General features: G+C 34.2%; 1 protein-coding gene across 1 annotated transcript in view; it reads right to left on the bottom strand.

Annotated features, from left to right (window-relative positions):
• FSTL5 (follistatin like 5) overlaps window positions 1-21,140 on the bottom strand; it is a 253,234-nt gene that overhangs the window by 31,176 nt on the left and 200,918 nt on the right. Inside the window, 4 exon segments of the mRNA XM_008493813.2 lie at window positions 687-805; window positions 4,574-4,600; window positions 17,560-17,694; window positions 19,744-19,905. Of these exon segments, the coding sequence (XP_008492035.2) occupies window positions 687-805; window positions 4,574-4,600; window positions 17,560-17,694; window positions 19,744-19,905 (443 nt within the window).

Genomic DNA, 21,140 nt, shown 5'->3' with positions numbered 1-21,140 from the left:
AAGGAAAAACAACAGAAGAACAAATGGAAGTGGAGAATTCACTACTTCTTTTTATGTATGCAACACACAGAAACTACTCCACAAATGCACAGATTTTAGTAAAAACAGCTATAAATCTGTTAACAATAAAGTTATTGAAACTACTTATATGAATTGTAAGCTGGAGTCAAAGCATCAACCATTTCTTCTAACTTCAGTGGGCTATAAGAGCATTTATCAGGACAGGGACTTGCCTCATGATAGCTGACAGTTTAATACAGACAAACATCCAGTAAAGAAAAAGAAACCATTAAAAATAATAAGTTTAGATCGTGTATTTAATAGAGCATCAATCCCTGACTCACAGAAAAGCACTTAACTGGGGGGAAGAAAAACAACAACAAAGCCAGAAATAAAGAGCAGGAGAGCTGTTGGAAGGAAGGACTGAGAAAATAGAAAGGCAGCCAAATAAAATAAAGGGTTTGAAAAGTATAAATGGAATATTCAGTCTAAAAGAGAGATTGAAAATCTGAATTTGAGCAAGGAAAACAAAGGAAATTTTGAGTCCACCATTATAAGCTTCTTCTTAATAATAACACGTCAGAATTTGTCAAGCAGAAAACACTAAACTAGCAATAATAAATTCTTATTTAAAGAAAACTTCAATTAAGAAAACACTACAAATAAAATAAAAAAAAATAACTTGCCTGAAAACCAAGGAGTTTTTCACTAGGCTTAATATGTCTCTGAAATTCACATTCCACTGGCTGTATTACTTTGATGCCATCTTCATAAAAAACATAAAACATGTTCCCAATTCCCAGACCTTAGGAACAAAAACATATTGAAATGTATAAAAATCAAATAATGACACAAACGAAAAGCTTTGTCTTGAACCAAAAACCTCATCACATGTTTTGTATGAGATCAATTTGTTAATGCAGACAGTACTAATACAGATAATCCTATGGGATCTTTTGTTATAGAACTTAACACTGTTAGGTTACTCAAAATGAATTTCACATAGTTTTCTACATTGGCAAGATGGTGTTTGTGAACAGAGATCTAGAAATATGTAGTTTGACAGCTTCTGTAACAAAAGTGATCTTACAAAATAATTTGCATCAAAATCAAAGTAATATAAATTCTCCATGTATTTTTACTTTTCTTTTTCTGAGGGGTGGAAGAGTTAAAGTAATTTCTATATAACACTGAAAGAGAAGTTCTGAATTTTTATTATTAAAGCCTTATTTGACATTTAATACAGTCAGAAAAGAAAATATTCTCTATTGTATTTTATTGGAAAGACAGAGTTGGGCAGATATTCATTCCAAGTTTGAAGGACCACAAATCTTTATAGAACTATTTAATCTTTCTACTGCAATTTTCTGAATGAGAGGCATGACAATGTTTTGTGGAGAAGGTGGGAAACAGGTTTGTAGCATTAGGTCTCACAATACTCATGACCAAAAAAAGGACATTTTCCTTAGTTTACCATGTGCCAACAGTTGTTAATTTTTTATGTGGATTCTATAATCATTGATCAGTTCATATTTGTAAAATTAGATTTAAAAAATCACAGTACTCATAAAATAACCTTTATAATCACCTCTGACAGCTAAACTGTGAGCTACATTGATAAAAATGTGCATATATCCTGGGTACAAGTCCTAAGCTTCCACTTGTCATGACACTATTTCGTATAGGAACATAGGGGAATAAAACCCAGGAAAAACAATTTCCATCTGAACTGCTGCTTATTCTAAAACTCTGAAGGAAAAGCTATGATAATAGAGGGAGAACATGTTAATATAAAACAATAAGAACATTAAGGGGAGGAGGAAAGAGTGTGTTTGTGTATAAATGTATGTATGTACACACATACATAAAAGTTCACAGTCACCATCTAGGAATCACATGGCTAATACAGTAATATAATAGAAAGTATTATGCAGAAGTTTGTCAGGCTATGCCCAGAACAAGATCTGTTATCTTTGTGAAATTTTCTGGAATAATTTCTCACTTGTGGGCAAGTTTTCCCAAAAAGAAACTACAATCTCCAAGCAGGGTTTTCCTCATTTATATCGGATCTATCTACTGATAGGTAACCAAAAGGTGGGACAAGAGTTTGTCTGTGCTGTATGTTGTGTAGCATAGAAACAGGGTCAGGTTCAAGAAAAACTTACCAATTGTCTATTCTGGTCACAATGTGCAGTAAGGGCAAAATGCCCACTCTGGACAATAGGATACTTCTGTATGCCTTTGCAGGTCAATCATACAGCTTATGTAAAATAACATGTCAAGGTCTTGCTTTAAATAATATCTCACACTGCATGCTGGAAGAACAGCTGGAATTTGTAGATAAGCCTGACAGAGGTTAGGCTGCCCCTTCCAGTGAGCACGGAGGAGCTGAGCAACTGGCTTATGCTATCTTGCTGGCTGAGGACAAAACAAGGTCTTTCCTTCTCCCTGGTCTCATTGACTAAAGTATATTATACTTACTAGCAGAATAAGTAATAGCAGAATGTGAGAAAGTAAATCAGTTAATAGCCCCAAGTGGTACAAATATTTGATATACAGACTCCTAAAACATCCTCCTCAGCTGCCAATACTCCAAGCACGCTTTCCAATGTGCTCTTGATTATATTCATGTAAATAACCCAGCCCCAACTTTTCAGGCTTTATTTCCAATGTCTGCATAGTAATGTTCACAAAATAAAACTATTAATTCAAAATTAGTGAAGGAAACACAGGAAGCAGTCTACTAAACTTCCATTTTAATAATGAGTTAGGGAAGTCTGTTCATATAAGGAATCTTTCCCTCATCCATTTCAAGTGCTTTTGACCCAGAAAGCCTTTCTTAGAGCATGTGTCTACATATATTTGTACAAATATCTAATCTATACAAATATCTAATCACTTAGCTAAGCTGCTTCTTTATAACCACAGGATACATTCTTCTAAAGAAATCTGACCTAATTTTGCAACCCTTCCCTCACCAAACCAAAAACAATCTAGCACATCTATCACACAATGCCAGAAGCAACCATAAGAAATGCAAATGTATTTGCTTCATTTAGACTGAATCTATATTTAAAGCTGGCTAATGCTGATTTGAAAAAATCATAGTGGTTTTGGATTTTTGGATATAGATTACTTTGTGGCTATATATAGGAGTATGTAGATATTGCATTATTATCATAATAAAAATTAATGTACTTGCAAAAGCCTTTCCAGATTTTCTGATCCATAGATCAGATCTAAACAGAAGTTTAGTGCCACAATTGTCACAGAGAAATGTAGATGTCTCTATCAAAAACACTTTGGTAAGCTATAATTTTTAATTGATCTTTATTGTTAGAGAACTTAAGTTTGCCTCAGTTTCTCTTACCACTGAAATCAACACAGGACTTGACTTGAAAAGACAATCCTCTAAAAAATTAAGAGGGTTTTCAGTTTTATTCAAGATAAAACAATTGATTCAAGCCTAATAAGCACGGTGAAAATACCACATATATGAAAACACTGCTGTTAGGATCTTTTTGTGAATCCGTTCAGTTGTTAACAGTGGAATTGTATGAAGCTCTAAAGACATCATTTGTATTCTGCCAGACCAATAAAGCAGGAATATTACAGCTAAGATCCACTATAATCAAGGAACTTATTATTCATAGCTGCTTAGCAACTAGTAAAATAGGAAAAAAAAATTAACTAACTGGTTATACTATACACTATACTATACTCACACACTCTTGAAAACGTCAAAGGTTAATATGTAATTAGGCAAAAGAAATACCAAATTTTTAATCTTTAAATAAATTAAAAATAAATAAAAAAAAAATCTTTAAGAAACGTGGAAATACCATTCTCAGCATGAATTTAGAGCAAAGCCTGGATCAATATTATATTTACAGTATTATAAATCTTCCAATGGAAATTACTGAAACATTTCTTATTCTTGAAATTCATGAATTTCTAAGTTACAACTTTGATAATGATGTTTTTCTATTAAAACCTTTATTAGATTGTCTCACATATATATGAAAATTAATACCTATCTTTGTCAGTAAAATATATAATTATGCTACTAACAACTGATACTGTGTTTATATTTATCCTCCAGTTGTGGTTACAAATCACAAACCCCCATTCCTCTTTGCAACGTTTTCTAAGATGAAAATGCTTTGTGTCAGCAACAATAGGTACTTCTAGTTTACTTGAACTGTTTAAGATTATAATTTTGTCAAATAAGAATGATACACAAGCTCAATCACAGCAGCATATAGGCTGATTGGTTGGAGGTTTTTTCATGTCAGTAAACGAACAAAAGTTAAAGATCTATATTTTAAATCTGAGCTTCTTGTATCCCTTTGAGTAATTAAAAGCAAAAGCAGTTCACAAAACCACAAGCATTTAAAGGATTATTTTTCACTATGTTTTTTCCTTAAATCAAATCCCTCTAATGTTGGAAGGGGGAAGGTAATTACTGTAGCTATAGTGTATGAACAAAGAAACCCCAAATCATACAGAAGGAACAACAGAGGAACATTTCATATAATATAGAAAATATGAAAAAATCCATCTGTATTAATACCTTGCTCTCGCCACAATATGTTTGCAACTGCAGCATGTCAGAGAGAGAAAAAGAGCAATAAATACAAACGATCAAGAAAAACAAATATGATACATCAATTCTAATATTGCTATTTCTGCCTGGGGACAATGAAAATAAAGCAAATATAATTTTGCAAATTTTAAATATTTAGAGCACAGCATGCAATGGAATAAATTGTTTAAAACATCATCACAGAAAACCAAAGTGTTTCATAAAGTAATGACCTTAAGAAACAGAAAAATTTAAGGGAAAGGAATACAACCTAGAGAACAGACAAAAATATTAGTATACTTTAGAAAAACACAAAACAACTTTGGAAATAGTGATCTAAGACATTATTAAAAATCATGTTGGTACAAAAAGGTCCCTCGACTGCTTACTGTTCAAGGTTGAGATTAGGAAAATTAATAACTATCAGTCCAGAGAAGTCCTGGATACTATGATTTTCCCAAGCATCTTTTTCTGACCTCTGCTAAAGACAGGACCGAGATAAGCTTTTTGTCTCCTGCAGGGCAGCATTCTCTCTTGCTCTTGTGCTCTGTAAGAATATACAGAGCCCCAAATACACAGAAAGGTCCTTGGAAAAAGTGTCAAACTACTTCCTCAGAAGATCATGATTCAGGGGCTTAGGTTAGCTCAGCTACTGTAATTTATTTTTCTCTCCCTCTCCTCTACTCAGTTTTGTCTCCTGTTTTATTTTCCCACAAATTTTCTCAGCAGAACTATCTCCTATGACCTTAAACACAGTACCTAACTGTGTCATTCAGTTATCCCTTGACAAAATGAGGGTGATGGTTACATCTTACCTTCAGTGCTTTGAAGTGTATAAATGTAAGATCCCCATAGAATTGAAAAGTAGCAGTAATATTGCTGAAGAAGTGATACTGAATACTAGAAAAAAAAAAACAGTTCCCCTTCCTCAACACAGAAAATCAGTGCAGCTTTCAAACATGCCCAGTGTGGGATTTATTATCTTTAAATTAAAAATTAAAAAAAAAAAAAACCAAAACCCAGCTTAATTCCTTGGACTACTATGTGTTCATAATTTCCAAATATCATTCTTGACTTTCCTTTAGTATTTGAACTGTTAGAATCCAATGAACTGCAAAGTCAAGATTAATGGAGTGCACTCTCCACTTATGCAGGCTGAGTAGTACAACTTCACAGAAGGAGGAAAAATCGCTGTTGAACTGCTGCTAGGGTCAAAATGGTGTCAAAGTGTTTTAAAGTTATTTATCAATCATCTTCCTTTATACTTGCTTTTCTGATTTAAGGTTGCTAATTTCAGAAGCCACTGGTTTGAAGGAAATCTTGGCTGAGTGCACATCCTCCAGACAGCCAGGTGCTCTGAATGAAAACTTCTTCATGACTAAATTGTTACTACCAGGATGACTCAGATTTCTATCTAGTGTTGGCAGAATAAAATGGATTTAGTTTACTGGATATTTCAGTGGCAGACACGAACAGCATATTCATGTGCCTTCTAAATAACATTTGGCCATTATGTTTAAACTATTTGACTATTCTCCTAAACTAGACCTCTCACCATAAGTTGCAATCGTGAGGTGGAATATTATTTTAATGTTTTGTTGACAGTAATTAATTTTTAAATATATTCAATAGATCATCATTAATGCAACTGCAGAAAGAATGGACCAAAAGGTTTCAGAGAACTTCAATTGTTTTAGCCTAGACAAGAAGAAAAAGGTGTTGATTTGTAAAAAAACAAAAAACAAAAAACAAAAACATTTAGGAGTGAACTATATATCCTTATAGATGAAAGCAACTGATGTTTTCCCAGTTATCCCATGACCAAAAGGAAAAGAAATTGGCATAATATAGTATTTCTTGCCATCTACCATATATAGCACCTACTTTGCAGTCAAGGAACTATGCAGTCAAGACTTGCTGCATAAAAGCTGACAACCTCAAAGAGGGAATGCTAACGTGCCTTTGTTTGTTTCCCTAAGTGTTAAATTGTTCACTGGTACTTTTAAGGGACAGTGGGGCTGGCAGTTCAGTTTTGCAGTTCAATTCACCACCTGCTCATCTAGCCTGAACTGCATCAGTTTGTCTTTGAGGGCATCAGGGGAGACATTGTCCAAAGCAATTCTAAGGACAAGATAAATAACATCCATTCCATCCTTCATCCACTCTGCCAGTCACCCTATAGCAGAAGGCTGTCGGGTTGACCAGGATTTTTTTCCTCATCCATGTTGACTTGTCTTTAACATGTTCCTGTCCTTCATGTTTTTGGGAATGGTATTGAGGATTATTTTCCCTAACTCCTTCCTAGGGATCAAAGTGATGCTAATGGGTTTGATTCTCCTTCTTGAAAAGTGATGCAGACTTTCTACAGCCTGCAGAAACCCCCCATGGTCACAATGACCCTTCAATGATTACCAAGAGTGACCTCGCAATGCCATGAGCCAGCTTGCCCAGCATTTTTGGGTGCATCCTATCCAGGTTCTTTGACATCTTAATGTCCAGTGTGCTAAACTGAACTCTAATCTCATCCTATTCACCCCAGGTAAGGCCTCCTTGCCAAAGGAAGATTTCCTTTGCAGACTTTCCCACTTCTTTCACATTCCTGGGGCCAGTTGCACCAGTAAATTCTGATGTGAAAGAAACCTTCTTTATGCCCTTTATGTTCCTTACAAAATTGAACTCCAATTAGGTTTTGGAACTTTCAACTTTACCCTGCATACCCAGACAGTGGCTCTGTATTCAGATGAGAGAGATGATTCCTTTTTTTTTTTTTTTTTTTTTTCTGTAACAAAGCAAATTAATTTCCCCAGGGAAACCTGGAGGACTTTCTGTAAAACTAGTTTCCTCTTCATATTGTGAGGACAGAACCAGGTAATATATCTGGCTCTTGAGGTCCCGTAAATTTAGCCATAAAATTCTACTTTTTTCTAAGGGTGACATAGTAAAAAAATTTAAAGTAATTACAATTATTCAACTTTGAGGAACTACACCAATCAACAAATTTCACATTATTTTAATCAGTCCAAAGACTTGTATTCAAGAAAGATGTCCAGTCTTGAAACAAAGACTGCAATGCTAGAAAGTATGATAAGGAACATTTTGTTTGACTTCCTTTTTGATTAAGCAAATACCTTCAGCTACATCCTGTACTCTATTTTCACACAAACCTCAACAGGTAAAAATACATTATTATTGATACATCTTCCCAAAAATTTCTGGTTTAAAGACAGACTACCACCATCTATTGTGCGCTACTTTCCTGATTTATAAAAAGAAGGCTATTCAGACAACATGTGCTGGGAGCCTTGCCGAAGACACTGTATTCAAAGAGTTAGTGCTGGAATGCTTGCAATAGCCCGTGCTGCATACTTGTGAATATTATAAAAGTGATAAGATTGCAACTTGTCAGAAGATTCATGACAGACAGTATCTGTGCAGTGTGCCATGGGAAAATCCATCCAGAGTTCATCTGATTCCTAAATGCAGAGTGTCCAGCATCTGAAACGATTCAAGATCTACTTGTTATCTATATTTCTCTTTTCATTCTATTTTATTAGACCAGCTATTTTATTACAGTATTTGTTGTTGGGCCTTTTACATTAATACACAAAAAGAACCCCTTACTCCCTCTCCCCCAACTGACCCAGTGCAGAACAGGGATAAATCCTTGTTTTCTTGAAAGACAATTTCTTTCTTTTTTGTTTCTAAGCCCATTTACAGCTCCATAAAAAAATCACTCTTCATGGTCCTTATATAGCTATTGCATGCTTTTGTGCACAGACCCATTCTTTGATTATGAGCAGCTAACATAACATCTGAAAGCCTACTCTTCATTTTCATTATTCGTTTTCTGTGTTGGCTGAATGGTAACAGGTTGCACATTTTTCAGCAAACCATGCCCTCAGTATTTCATGAAATTCTGCAGCAGACTGTAACAGCAGTACAGACTTTTATCCCCTTTGAATGGATACAACTGCAAAAATCCATGACATTTCTGTCACTAACTGAGTAGCAGGGTACTACAATGTCACTTTCCCAATAAATTCTGTATCCTACTCCTTCTTATCACATTGATAATAAGTGTCATTATATTCACTTCTCTGTCTCAACAGCCAACGCCTAAGCTTCCAACTATGTGAACTCCTGGGTTCTTCCTCTTTTTTTTTTTTTCTTTTTTTTTTCTTTTTTTCTTTTTTTTTTTTTTTTTCAAACACAATGCATAACTTAATGGATGCTGTCTGCTTATCTCACTGACAGGCACAGCCACTGGCAACTGTCCTGTTTAATCATATGCACATCATAAAGAGAACATAACCACTATCTTACTCTTTTTACTCTAATGTATAAATGCATGTCCTTATATTACATGGTAAAGTCTACATCATCATTACTATCTGGTTGCTGAGCCCCACAGATTATTTCTTTTTCGAAAATAATAGTGCTAAAAGGTTAAGGTGGTTTAATTTTTGCTCAACTTCCACTATCAAGAAGAATGAAAATATTTCTACATATATTTGTTTAAAATTTTATTCCTATTTATAAAAAAATCAGTTTTGTTTGGTTTATACATAAATATAAATATATAACCTTTACTTAATTTGTGAAGCAACAAACTTTTTTTTTCTTCAAAGCTACCTACTTCTTGTGTCAACTATTTTTAAAGTAATTCTGCCAATACAATTCTATCAAAAGTCCATTCTACTTTTATGTGACATAAGGACTTTAATTGCATTTAAGGTTAGGTTAATGAAACCCCCAGATATCTATTTTTATCAATATTAAACAGTTAGTTATTTATCTGCTCAAAGTCATAGGAAGCACTTAAATTTTGGATACGTATGACCACATTAGCTTGTTGTTTTTAAACTTTTTTTCTGTAAAAGTTTATAATAAATCATGCTGATATCCTTTCCCATATCCCATTAATTCAATCCCATCTACACTAGCAGGGAAAAAAATAGTTATAAAGCTCAATTTCTATCATATACTTGATATAAATAAAGTTGAAATAAAGTCTTTGTCTATGATGCTGTCAACAAGTATAAGCTTGCTTAGCTCTGCCATAAAATAAAATGTCAGCATAAATTATCTCTGAAGAAATTAGGCAAATAGGTACTATTAAGTATAAGATGTGACAGAAAGATTCTATTAAAGTTGCATAAAGCCTTTCAGAGATAATTTAAGACGTAAATCACAGTCAAAAGGCTTTTAGTCTCATTCCAAGCTCTAGACAGTGGAGATGCCTGGTAGCTTATGATGGCCATAAACCCGTCAAGTGAGCAGTATACGAATCATATCATCTCATTAGGTGATAGGACTATGACATTACGTAAAAATGGTACGGCTCTAAACAGTTCTAGTTAATGGCATGGAACAGGTATATATTTTTTTTTTAATTTAGCCCCAAGACACAGAGCATGAGGCAGGTAATTTTTACCCTCCTTTGTGTGATGTCCATAGGAGAAGTTGCTTTGCAATATGTGATGATGTTGTAGTGGATGAAGTGACTAACGCAAGAGTCTGTGATTGATGACCAAGAGTAAAAGCTATTAAATACTGAAATACCATCAAGTACTGTCAAACTCCTGAAAGTACTTTAAAAGTATTACTTGTTAAATTTCTGTCGTGACAGTTGTCTCTACAAGGTGTATATGCATGTCTATAAAAAAATTAGAGAAATACTTAAGTGGTCATTTTAATTAATGGCAAACTAAGCTGTATTTTATCAAATGAAATTTTAGAAAATATTAGAAGATATTGTAAAAAACAGAAGATATACTAAACAACAACAAACACACAAAACTGTTTAGCTTTAAAGCGGATAGCACATTTTTTATGTCTGACTCTAGTTTGATAGGATTATGTTAAATTGAAACTGAGAAGAAATCAAGGCAGAACTGATGTACCTGTCAAAATCATTGAGAAAGAAAACAATTACATTAATTTAAATTTAGATTAAATTAAATTAATTTTTAAAGTTATTTTACTTCAAAATATGTGGTGAATATATAGTGGGGAATTTTAAGTATCTGAAAATTACCCCTTATCTTTAAAGATCAATCTTATTATTTTTATGTTTCCTGAAGTGTCAGGTCTTCTTCTTTAGGTCTGTACATTACACTGATATACTCTATTCTATTATTCCAACAAAGTATTCCTATGCTGGTATCATTTTTTTCCTGTCTTTTTTAAGCTCGGTTTATTTATACTCCTTAGCTATGAATGTGTTCTGAATTCCGCTAACGTTACTTTGACTAAAAATTGAAATCTGGAAAAATTCCACTCATCCTAATGCTTCCTGAATGTAACTAAGATAAATAAATAAATCGGATAGATGGAAGATGCTATTTCTTCCTCTGTTTGTCATCACTGTTGTACTTAGTATCAACAAAAAAGTCAGTAACATCTTGTCTACTCAACCTTCTCACAAGTATATGGTCAAGATACACTGTCACATTATCTTCATTCCATATTTAAATTCTTCAGTGTTCCAACAATAGCAAGCTGATGATTTTGGTTTGCCTTTTGGCTTCAAGAATTTGAGTTGATCCAAATCTTTGTTTTCAATTATCAAACATAGCCATAAACATAAATCTGCCCTGAAGCCATCAATTTGTGTGCTCATACTTTAATTGCTGCTAAACAAACTACTATGGAGAAAGATACCCATTTATTAAAGATTTTAGTGTTTCTTAAAATCTATCTGCATGTACTGCTAGCTAGAAAATGAAAAGGCACCTTTATCTGCAGAGATACTGGGCTGCTAGAATAAAGATGCTGTTTATGAAAAAAGAGAAATAGCAGTACTTAAAAAAAGAAGTATTCCTACTTATAATAATTTCCCATTTTTGTACTAACAGAGGACACTCCAGCATCCTGTTTTTTTCTTTAACACCAGTGAAACAACAAAGGCCCTGGAAATCATCACAAATGGCTTCTAGAGGTAGAAGGAAATCCATGAAATACCATAACTACTCGAGGTTTAAATTGTAATGTTAAGAACCATATTTTTTTTAATGTTCCACTGACAACATTCCTTTATAAAAATTTTTACCATGTATTTGCACAGAAGCAGGGTTACTTACTGAAAGCTGTTTCAGATGTTTGGTCTAGTGCAATTACTTTTCAATAAATTTCAGAATAGATCATAGTTTGAGAAGAGAAGTACTACATTTGCTTCTACTAGCTCCCCTTCTTGCTAAAACTTAACAGCTCAAATAGCTGCAGGCAAGTTAGACTGGGATATGTGTCCCAGACATAAGAACAGACAGCAGTTGCAGAATTCAATTCAGTAAGAAATCAAAGTATGAGCATATAATTATAGATCAACTCATATGATCTAAGGGAAAACAGGTCTACTCAAACAAAACTGATTTATATTCTTTGATACAGTTTTAAGTTTGCTAAAAATTCATATACATGTAACCAAAATTTTGATAGACATCTGACCTTTTACCTCAGAATATTTTGATCAAATATTATTTATACAAGAGTAGTACGTGTTAATTGAATTAAAAACTGCCAAACCAATTAATCTGAAAAAGCAGTCTTGTTAAATCATTATTAAAAAGTGAAAAATACAGTGCTTGAATGTTTAGAGGAATGGAAATTGAGTCTTGTCTTAACCATTTTTATCAATGATCTGTAAAAAAGCATAAAATAATTTCCTAAAAAGTAGGTGAATTACCTGTATGATAAATAACACAGTTTCAAAAAGTTGTTGGAATTACTTTGTCAAGTATATCTTTAAAATACATTTAATTTTGATGTAGACTAATACAAATTTACATATCTATGGAAAAGCAATGCAGACTCTGTTTACACTAGGAACACCAGGAGAGATGGGAAGGAGCAGGATTTGGAAAGTGAGGCCTGATAGGATGCAGGGTACAGGGTAGATAAACATACAAAATACATTTCCACTGCCAATACCAGTGGATATATGACCAGCGCATGTGAAAGCGGAATATTACGAAACATGGATTTCTCTCTCCAGAATATTAAAGAAACAAATAGTACATTTACATCTGCAAAGACCAGTTCTCATTTTTTTAAGAAAAATGTAACAAAATCAATTACAATGCTCAAGACAAAAGGACTCCTCTGAGTGAGAAACTTCTTCTTAGCTTGTATGGCAGAAAGTAAACAATATTTTAAGATGCTCTATTCATAGAAAAAGAACTCCTGAGAGGTCAATTTAGTAGGAAAAAAAATGAGAATCAAAGGAGGAAACTGATGGGAAAAAGGACTTTAAAATGGAAACTAAACATTATTCTATATTAGAGAAACCAAAATACCAAGCGAAATGAGGGATTCTCTGACCCTTTGTGTCTCTAACTCAGGCAGATGTATTTCTGAGAGGATACACTTCAGGCAAACAAAGCATTAGATCTGTATTCAGGCAGAACAGGATGCAATCTAACATCTTGCAGAAGATTGAATAAAGTTAGAGGAAATGGTTCTAACATGCTTAAACCTATGAATCCATGAAATATTTATACTGGAAAATCAAACTGTACTGGAATGGTACTAAAATCAGATTTTAGACTGCTACTTGTATTACAAATGTGATAATGCCAGAAACTCCTTCCAATAAAGCTGAGTTCTCTCGGGTATTATTAGAGAAACATGACAGTAAGGGAGACTCTGTTGTCTGTGATGAGATTTAGACCAGGTTGTTAATCCCCAAATTTTTTTACCAGACACCACAGGGGTTATCCAGCTACCACCCAGACCAGCAGTTTCATTCTTGATAGCTTTAACAGCAAATTTGAGGGGAAAAGGAATTCACAGCACAAAGAACTTCTAGTCTGTCAAGAATTAAACAGCACCGCTGTTTAATTAAACAGAAATATTAAACAGAATTAAACAGAAGTATTTTAGACACAAATATTGGTGTAGAATGTACAGATCTACTCACTGCACATACTGTATGGCTCTTGTTGACTGTCAAAGTCATGATACTTTAGAATTAAAATTCTGAAAAGGTAAAAATCCCAACAAAGAAGGCAAAAGAGACACATAAGTAATTAGGATTTTTGTTTTCTTTGTGAGTCTAAGATACTAATTAACACAGAAAAGATTAACATCTAGTGGGAAAAGAAAAAAAATGTTTTACAATTTAAAAAAATATCTTAATGATCATAAGTAATTTCCAGTTACAGTAGAGCATTTTTCATGAAACATTTGCTTTCAGTTTAAGGCCAAACTTTTTCAGATTAATATATAGCTTTTTCAATGGATTACAAAATCTAAAAATTCTCAGGCAGGGAATTTTCCTGCTGGGAAAAAGAAGGCAGAACAAAGACCATGTTATAAAGTGGATGCACACCAGAAAGAAAATTAACAAGAGAAATGCGCTTGTTCAGCCTCAAGAGGAGAAGGCTTTGGGGGTACCTAATAGTAACCTTCCAACACCTACACAAAGGTTCTGCAGAGGACAGCCTCCTCACAACTGGCTCTAAAACGTTGGAAAAAGCATACAGGCTTTTGCATACAGAAGCCCTTCTTTTCTTCAGGTCTTATATTAGAAGCAGCATACTTAAAAGCCTGAAGAAGAATCACAAAATCACAGAATTATTGAGAGTTTTATAAGTACAACTAATTTAGATACTTAGATGGAAGAAACAACTTCCTCCTGTCAGAAATGGTCAGAATGATACATGAACAACTAGATATATAAATGCTATCAGAATTATCTCACACTACAAACTATTTCTACCTACAAACATTCTTTTGACTTTTTCACTATTGCAATTTCCCTTTAATATAAATGTATAGTCCAATATGCTGTCTTACTTTAAAAGGTAAGTTAAATAAAATGTTCCAATTACTACAACAATAGAAAGTTCAATATTTTCATACATCTCCCTTGTTTATTTTAAGTGGTAGCAGATGTAGTGTTTTTCTTCACGTGGATTAAAAAAAAGGAGCAGCTGTATAAAACACACACTGCCACTGTGTGATCACAGAAAATTAGTGACATGACATGAAAGATACTGGATACGCTTGGATGCACCCCACATCTTACAGAGGATAATTATGTAGCTTTAAAGAGGTCATTTTGCCCCTGTGCTCTGATCATTCTTTCTCCTTCAGTGTTTCAGTGTTCTCATGAACCTATCCTCTTCCACCTGCTGCTGCCAGTTGTCCCATCTTGCCTCCCACCCTTATCACTTCCTTCCTCGTATTATTGGCCTCATCCATTGTTCCCTTCCCCAGAGCTGTTTCAGTTCAATTTTATTCCATCTTATTCCTCCTTAACTATCTTTCAAGATGCTACTTGGGAGGACCACTCAAGGAAAGGAATGCCAAAAGCACAATAAAAAAGCTATCCTCGTTTGCAAATCCACAAAAACCCATGGAGCAAACAAAAAGCAATTTCACTGAGAATCTAACTATGCTGGTAGTCCTAAAGCCTGTGTCTACTGAGTACAAATGGCATTTTTAGAACTCTACCAAACTCCAAAGGATTGTTCACTCATTATATTAATTGCTGGCTACTTGGCAATTTTCACTGTGTCAAACACTGGAGAAATCATTATTTTCATTGTAGTATTTGCTAATTATAATCTTACTGCACAAACTACCAATGTCAAGTCCCAGATTGTACAGTAAAAAAGTAATATAATTATACTATTTTAAACATGAATAAAATTGTGTTTTCTTCCTAACATCTGTTTCAGAAGTGTCTGTAGTGTGGTGGAAGAAACATTTAAAATTTAAATCAACAAAATAAGCTGTTGCTTGAGATGGGACAGCAATAATAGGATACTTCAATCTAAATGGTTAAAATCAAAGGAATTAAACAGGGTCTTACAAAAGACAGCACCAGAAATTTATCACCAGTACTTATAAAAGATGTTCACACAGGTAAAAAAGCTAAACATTTCCATTACATCTTCACCAATCTAGTAAAAAGTGCAAGCTTATTTAGACACAGATGTTAAGAATATCAGATTTGAGCTACAGAACGAGTTAACTGGAAAAAAAATGCTGAAGTTAAAGTATTTTAAAGAAAATAATTTCATTCTTGTCACTTAAAAAAATGCCAAAATGAAAGCATATTTTCAGAAGTTTTAATTTAGTGCACATTTTACTAAGAAGAGGCCAAAGCATTCTCAGGACTGTCATCCACCATCAGTTTTACCAATGTGGGGCAAAAATAATGATACAGTGTCCTGTTCTGGCATCTACTGAACAGATCTGTTTGACAAAGCACTTTCACAGTATTTCCATTCATTTCAATCTCAAATTAGCATCTTGGTGATTACCATTAAAATATATTTACTTTTCTTGGGAACTGGAATACAGATTTCCAAAGAGGAAAGTTTAAAATTCAAATGACCTGGTAGCCCTAAGTTACACTCTACATTATGGTATATATATATATCTGTTATATACATCACACTTTCCATGATTCAGTACAGATTTGCCATTCATTCTATTATTTTTTTTCCTGTTTATATTGTACACATGCATTAGATGCCTCTGTAACCTGAAAACAGTATTTTCCCTAGGTGTGGCTATTGATGCATAACCAGTGCAGATGAGGTAGGTCTTCAGAGGACACAACAGTTATGTAACTAAAATGTTTGGAAACAGGACAGTTGGATATAAATGCTTTGTTGTTAAGGCCAAACAAGTCTTAACCAAGCATAAACAAATTCTAATTTGTCAAGCTTTTGTAATTTGGCAAATTTCATAGCATTTTTCACAGACTGCAAAAGACAAGTGGAGATGACCAAGCTACTTCCTACCACCAGATTACTAGAGATTCAGCATGATCACTCAGCTTATTTATCCTCAGCTACCTTTTTCAGGTATATCTGAGCAGTTGTTTTCATGGCACTTACAAGAAACAACTTCTGAAATGACAGTTATAATTACTGTTCTTTAAAGCAATTAAGTAAAGATATTAACATTTGAATTATAAAATTTTCTTGCATGGAATATTTCCTCTTTAACACCTAAAGCTTAATAAAACCGTATGTAAGGAAATTCAGTGTCTTACAACGGGAAGTGTCAAGCAGATTTGCAGTGCTACTAATTTTGTCTCTATTGTCTTCTGTCAAGTACTTGTCACAATTGAATAAGCGCCAACATAGATAGGAATGCCTTAAGTTAATGCAATGACTCACTAGTAAATAAACTATACGTTTACTAGAGGTTTGCTAATTAATATGTAGCATTCATTAAAATAAAAGATTAAAAAAGAATAAATAAATAAATAAATACATAAAGCAAAAATAGGTCAGTGAAGTGTAAACCCAAGAGTGGATTTTTCTAAGCAAAGAAGAGAAAGGGAAGGGGAAAGAAGTAAATAACAAGGCAGATAAGTAACAGGTAAATAGGTTTTATGAGCCCCAGCAGCATTCAACAGTGGATAAAGAAAGCTACTTTTCAATAGTGGTAGAGATTTCTACAGCACAGTGAACTCCCATCTTAGAGAGTGAATTGCTACTCTGTGGTTCTGGAGAGCCACAGTTATCTGGGCACAAGACAGCACGGGCAGACTAGAACAGGTCTGGACCTGCTGAATATTAGCAGGACAGATCAGCTCCTGTGACAACACTCATGTCCTGAGGACCAAGTTTGACTTGGTCAAGAACATACAGGAAGACTGGAAAAGGTCTTCCTTCCATGCTTGCATTAACCCCAGAAATCACACTGCTTGCCTTATTTAGGAATCTGGTTCCTTTTCAACTTAATAGTCCCTTCATATGCAACAAATCTATCATGAGGAAACTATCAAAATTTTAATAGCAATGAGAAAAATATGCCAATTCACAGAATGAATTAGAGGTACTATTTGACTTCTAAATAAACTTCAGATGATGTGCAATGGTTTTGGTGGCTCTTGGATGTCATTATTTAATTTTTTTTTTTTAATTAAGTTACCTATATATATTCATTTTATTTATTGTTCCCTAATTTTTAATGCCAACATGTTTTTTTATTCTTCTCATCATACTTACGGGTCTTGCGAGCAGAATCTTCTATAAAAAGAGAAGAAATGTCTTCATCCACCCCTGCTTCATTCTTTGCAATACAAGTATATGCTCCTGTATCTTCATAGCGCACATTGCTAATGTGAACCTCACTGCCATTTGCTGAAAGGAGAGGAAAAATTAAACATGAAGACATGCTACAGTTCTTTCAGATTATACATTCAGAAAGACTTCTTAGCTCATACTAATTAAACCATTTTCATTCCTGAGTTCATAACTTGGAGGCATGCCAAACTAAGCCAAAGGTATTCAATTAGCTAGTGAATTGCATGCACTGTTATTTATTGTACAGATATCTTGAATATCCCAGCTGATTTTGCATTTCAGAGCCAAATAGGAAGCCCAAGTTTTTATATATGTTTAAATAAATATGTTTGTCTTTTAAGTCAGGTAAATACCATGGGTTTATTCTGTTGCATTTGGTCACCTGACATTACTGCTGGCTTTACACAAAATAACTCAGATTTCCATGCAACATACCAGGCTACAATTTCAATATAAACAATAATTTTAACAAATGTATTTGTTTCTAGTAATCAGAGGAACCTGGTTTTGTTTTTATTTTAATGAACTGAAACAACAGAAAAAACAGCCACATGGAATTGTACACCTACATTTTTGTATATAATTGTACAGCAGTCTATGGAAACCACTTCAGAAGTTGTATGGCAGCTTGAGTTGGAATGCAAACAAACCCATTTTTGGTTTTATAGGCAAAAGTTTTTAAATAATGTGATGTGAATAATGACATGACCAACGTTTCATTGCATTTTATGTACATCATAAGTGTTCAACTGTACAATCTATTTTATGCAAACAAGTTTGTAAGTTTTCTAAAATATGGACTAGAAGAGGCACTGGGCTATTGGGTAACACTGATTCAAGACCATCTTTTGCTTGAAGCCAATGTATAGTGAGTTTAACTCAGGAAAAACACAGAGGAAAATGCACTGAGATTTTTCAAAATTTTATTTCAAATAAGTATTTTCAAGAAAATGGAATTAAATGTATGCTGTTTAATGAAGAGCATTTTTTATTTATTTATTATCAATATATGATAGGGGGTAGGGGGGAGAATTCACTCAGATCCTTGCAGGAGAAATTAACAGTTTGCTGATATGGAAGATGAGTCCATTACTTGCTACTTATATTGTAAAACTTTTCTGCAAAGTAATTGTTCGCATACATCCAGGACAGAGGGCCACAAAGGAGTAGATGACTATGACACCTACAGGGAAGGTAAGACACTCTCCAGAAGACTTTCTCTTTTGGTGTTCCACTGTTTCTTACACTGAAGTCTTATAGTTGTCCTATTGCAATGAATATCCCAGTTTTGCAGATTAATTAGAGATGGTTTGGAAGGGAACAGTGGCAGCTTGAGTTATTTTTTTCTAAAGCTGATTCAAAATCACCAGGACTGCAATAGTTAGGAGGTTTTGTGTGAGGCAGGGTGCTGGGCAGGTTTATGGAATTCGCTGAGACTTGAAGATTCACAGACTGAGCTTTATTGTTGATTAAAATTAAGACTTTCCTTTAGATGTCAAGAGTTCTTTGTATGTGCAGTGTCTTTTCTCTCACTTAGAGGAATCACTCAGAAAACAGCATATCCATTTCAGGTATTTCTCCTCCTATCCTTTCCACCATCAGATGCCCAAGTCTCACCGAGATTCTCACCAGTCAAATTTTTTCTCTTTTCAACTAAGCTACAGTAAAGGTAGAGTTTGGTCCATGTTCTGACCTTAATTTAAATCTAGAGTCATGAAAAACAACTACATCAATGCTGTAGGGCTAAAATCTTCACAGACAAAAGCATTGCTTCCCAGTTTAGGTATTAGTGTTGAATACTCATTTAATGGCATTAATATAGCTGTTGTAACAAATTCTAACACTGAATTGGGACTGTGTATTGGGCTGCATACTCTGAAACTACATATTTTTGTATAGAGAATATAGTGGTAGTCCTGCAGTAAGTATAACCATCATTTTACTAAGGAGAAAACAGAGAAGATATATCTGGGAGTGTAACTTGAAGAGATCTGAAATAATTTAGCTTAGACTTCAAGCCTTGGTTAAAACTATGTAAAAAGGACAGAAGGGATGCATTGATAAAGTATTCACAGCCGATAGAGAACAATAAATATGCCCTTTTACCTTGAAGAGTTAGCTGTTTGGATAACTTTGGAGTGATATCAATTCCATTCTTCAGCCAACCAAGCTGTGGGTTTGGAATACCTTCAGCATGGCACCGAAGGCTGGCAGTCACACCTGGCTCCCTGGCTTGGCTCTCTGGATAGACTCGGATGACTGGTGGAACTGAAGGCAAGAAGCAGTTATAATTCAGTTGAGAAAAGATTATCATTCATTTTCAGAAAAAACATTATAAGCAATTCTGAAGACTTCTGCAGCTATATATAATAACAGTGCAACACAGAGATGTGGTGTTAGTCTCATATGCCATGACATTCAATGCTGAACTCTGTCACAGGGAATTTATGAAGCAGAGAGAATGTTCTGTGAGAAAACACTCTTTTCAATGCCTGTAGTAACAATGAAAAAAGTTTGAATTCCAATTCAATAGTTTTGGGTTGAGTAATATATATTTTTTTCCCTTAAGATTCTTTATAAAATACTAATAATGTACAATAAATAAGATATGATGTGATGTACAGGGATTATAATCGTCCTATTTCACAAACCATTTCTTTCATACTTTCATCTCCACCTTTTCCCTGTCTCTAAAACAGTTTTAAACAATCCATCTTACCTTTATAAAACATGTAATCACAGAATCACATAATGGTTGAAGTTGAAAGGGACCTCCAGATGTAACCTTGTTTAAGCTTCCCTACTCAAGCAGGACCACCTACAGGTTGTTGCCCAGGACCATATCTAGATTTAAGGATAGTTCCACAGAAGGAGATTCTACCACTTCTCTGGACAACCTGTGCTAGTGCTGAGTCACCCTCAAAGTAAAAAAAAAAAAAAAAGTTTCCTGATATTGAGACAGAACCTCCTGTGCCCCAAAAAGTTTCCTGATATTGAGACAGAACCTCCTGTGCCCAAAGTACCATTTTCCTTCATTAGTACATGGGGTTTTTTCTGCTAAGTTACTTTCCAACTGAGTGTCCCCATTGTTCCTCCTCAGGTGCAGGATTTTGCATTTCTCTCTGTCGAACTTCATGAGGTTCCTACAGGTTCAGTGCCACCTGCAAACCTGCTGAAGGTACAGCTATGCCCCCTCACACAGATCATTAATGTAAATATTAAACAGGACATTTGTAAGACTAGTTTTCTGAGTTTCATCATTAAGAAAATATAAGAATTGTTGACATCACTGCTTCAAGGCTTGGAAACTTGCTGCTGTATATCCTTACCAACTAGAAATCTGCTATATACCACACATCAGCATTTGGAAAGAGAGGGTGTATGACATCAGAGTGGAAATATTCCTATTGGTAATCAATGATCAAGCAAGATGAAAAAACCTTGCTGTGTGTATTTTTAGATAAATAATTACTAATTTACTATCTAATTATGTATCTAAAGAT

Source organism: Calypte anna, chromosome 4A (genome assembly GCF_003957555.1).
Source record: "Calypte anna isolate BGI_N300 chromosome 4A, bCalAnn1_v1.p, whole genome shotgun sequence".
In the NCBI taxonomy this organism is placed as follows: Eukaryota; Metazoa; Chordata; class Aves; order Apodiformes; family Trochilidae; genus Calypte; species Calypte anna.
The sequence above is the reverse complement of the archived record's forward strand: the minus strand, read 5'-3'. Positions and strand labels throughout refer to the sequence as shown.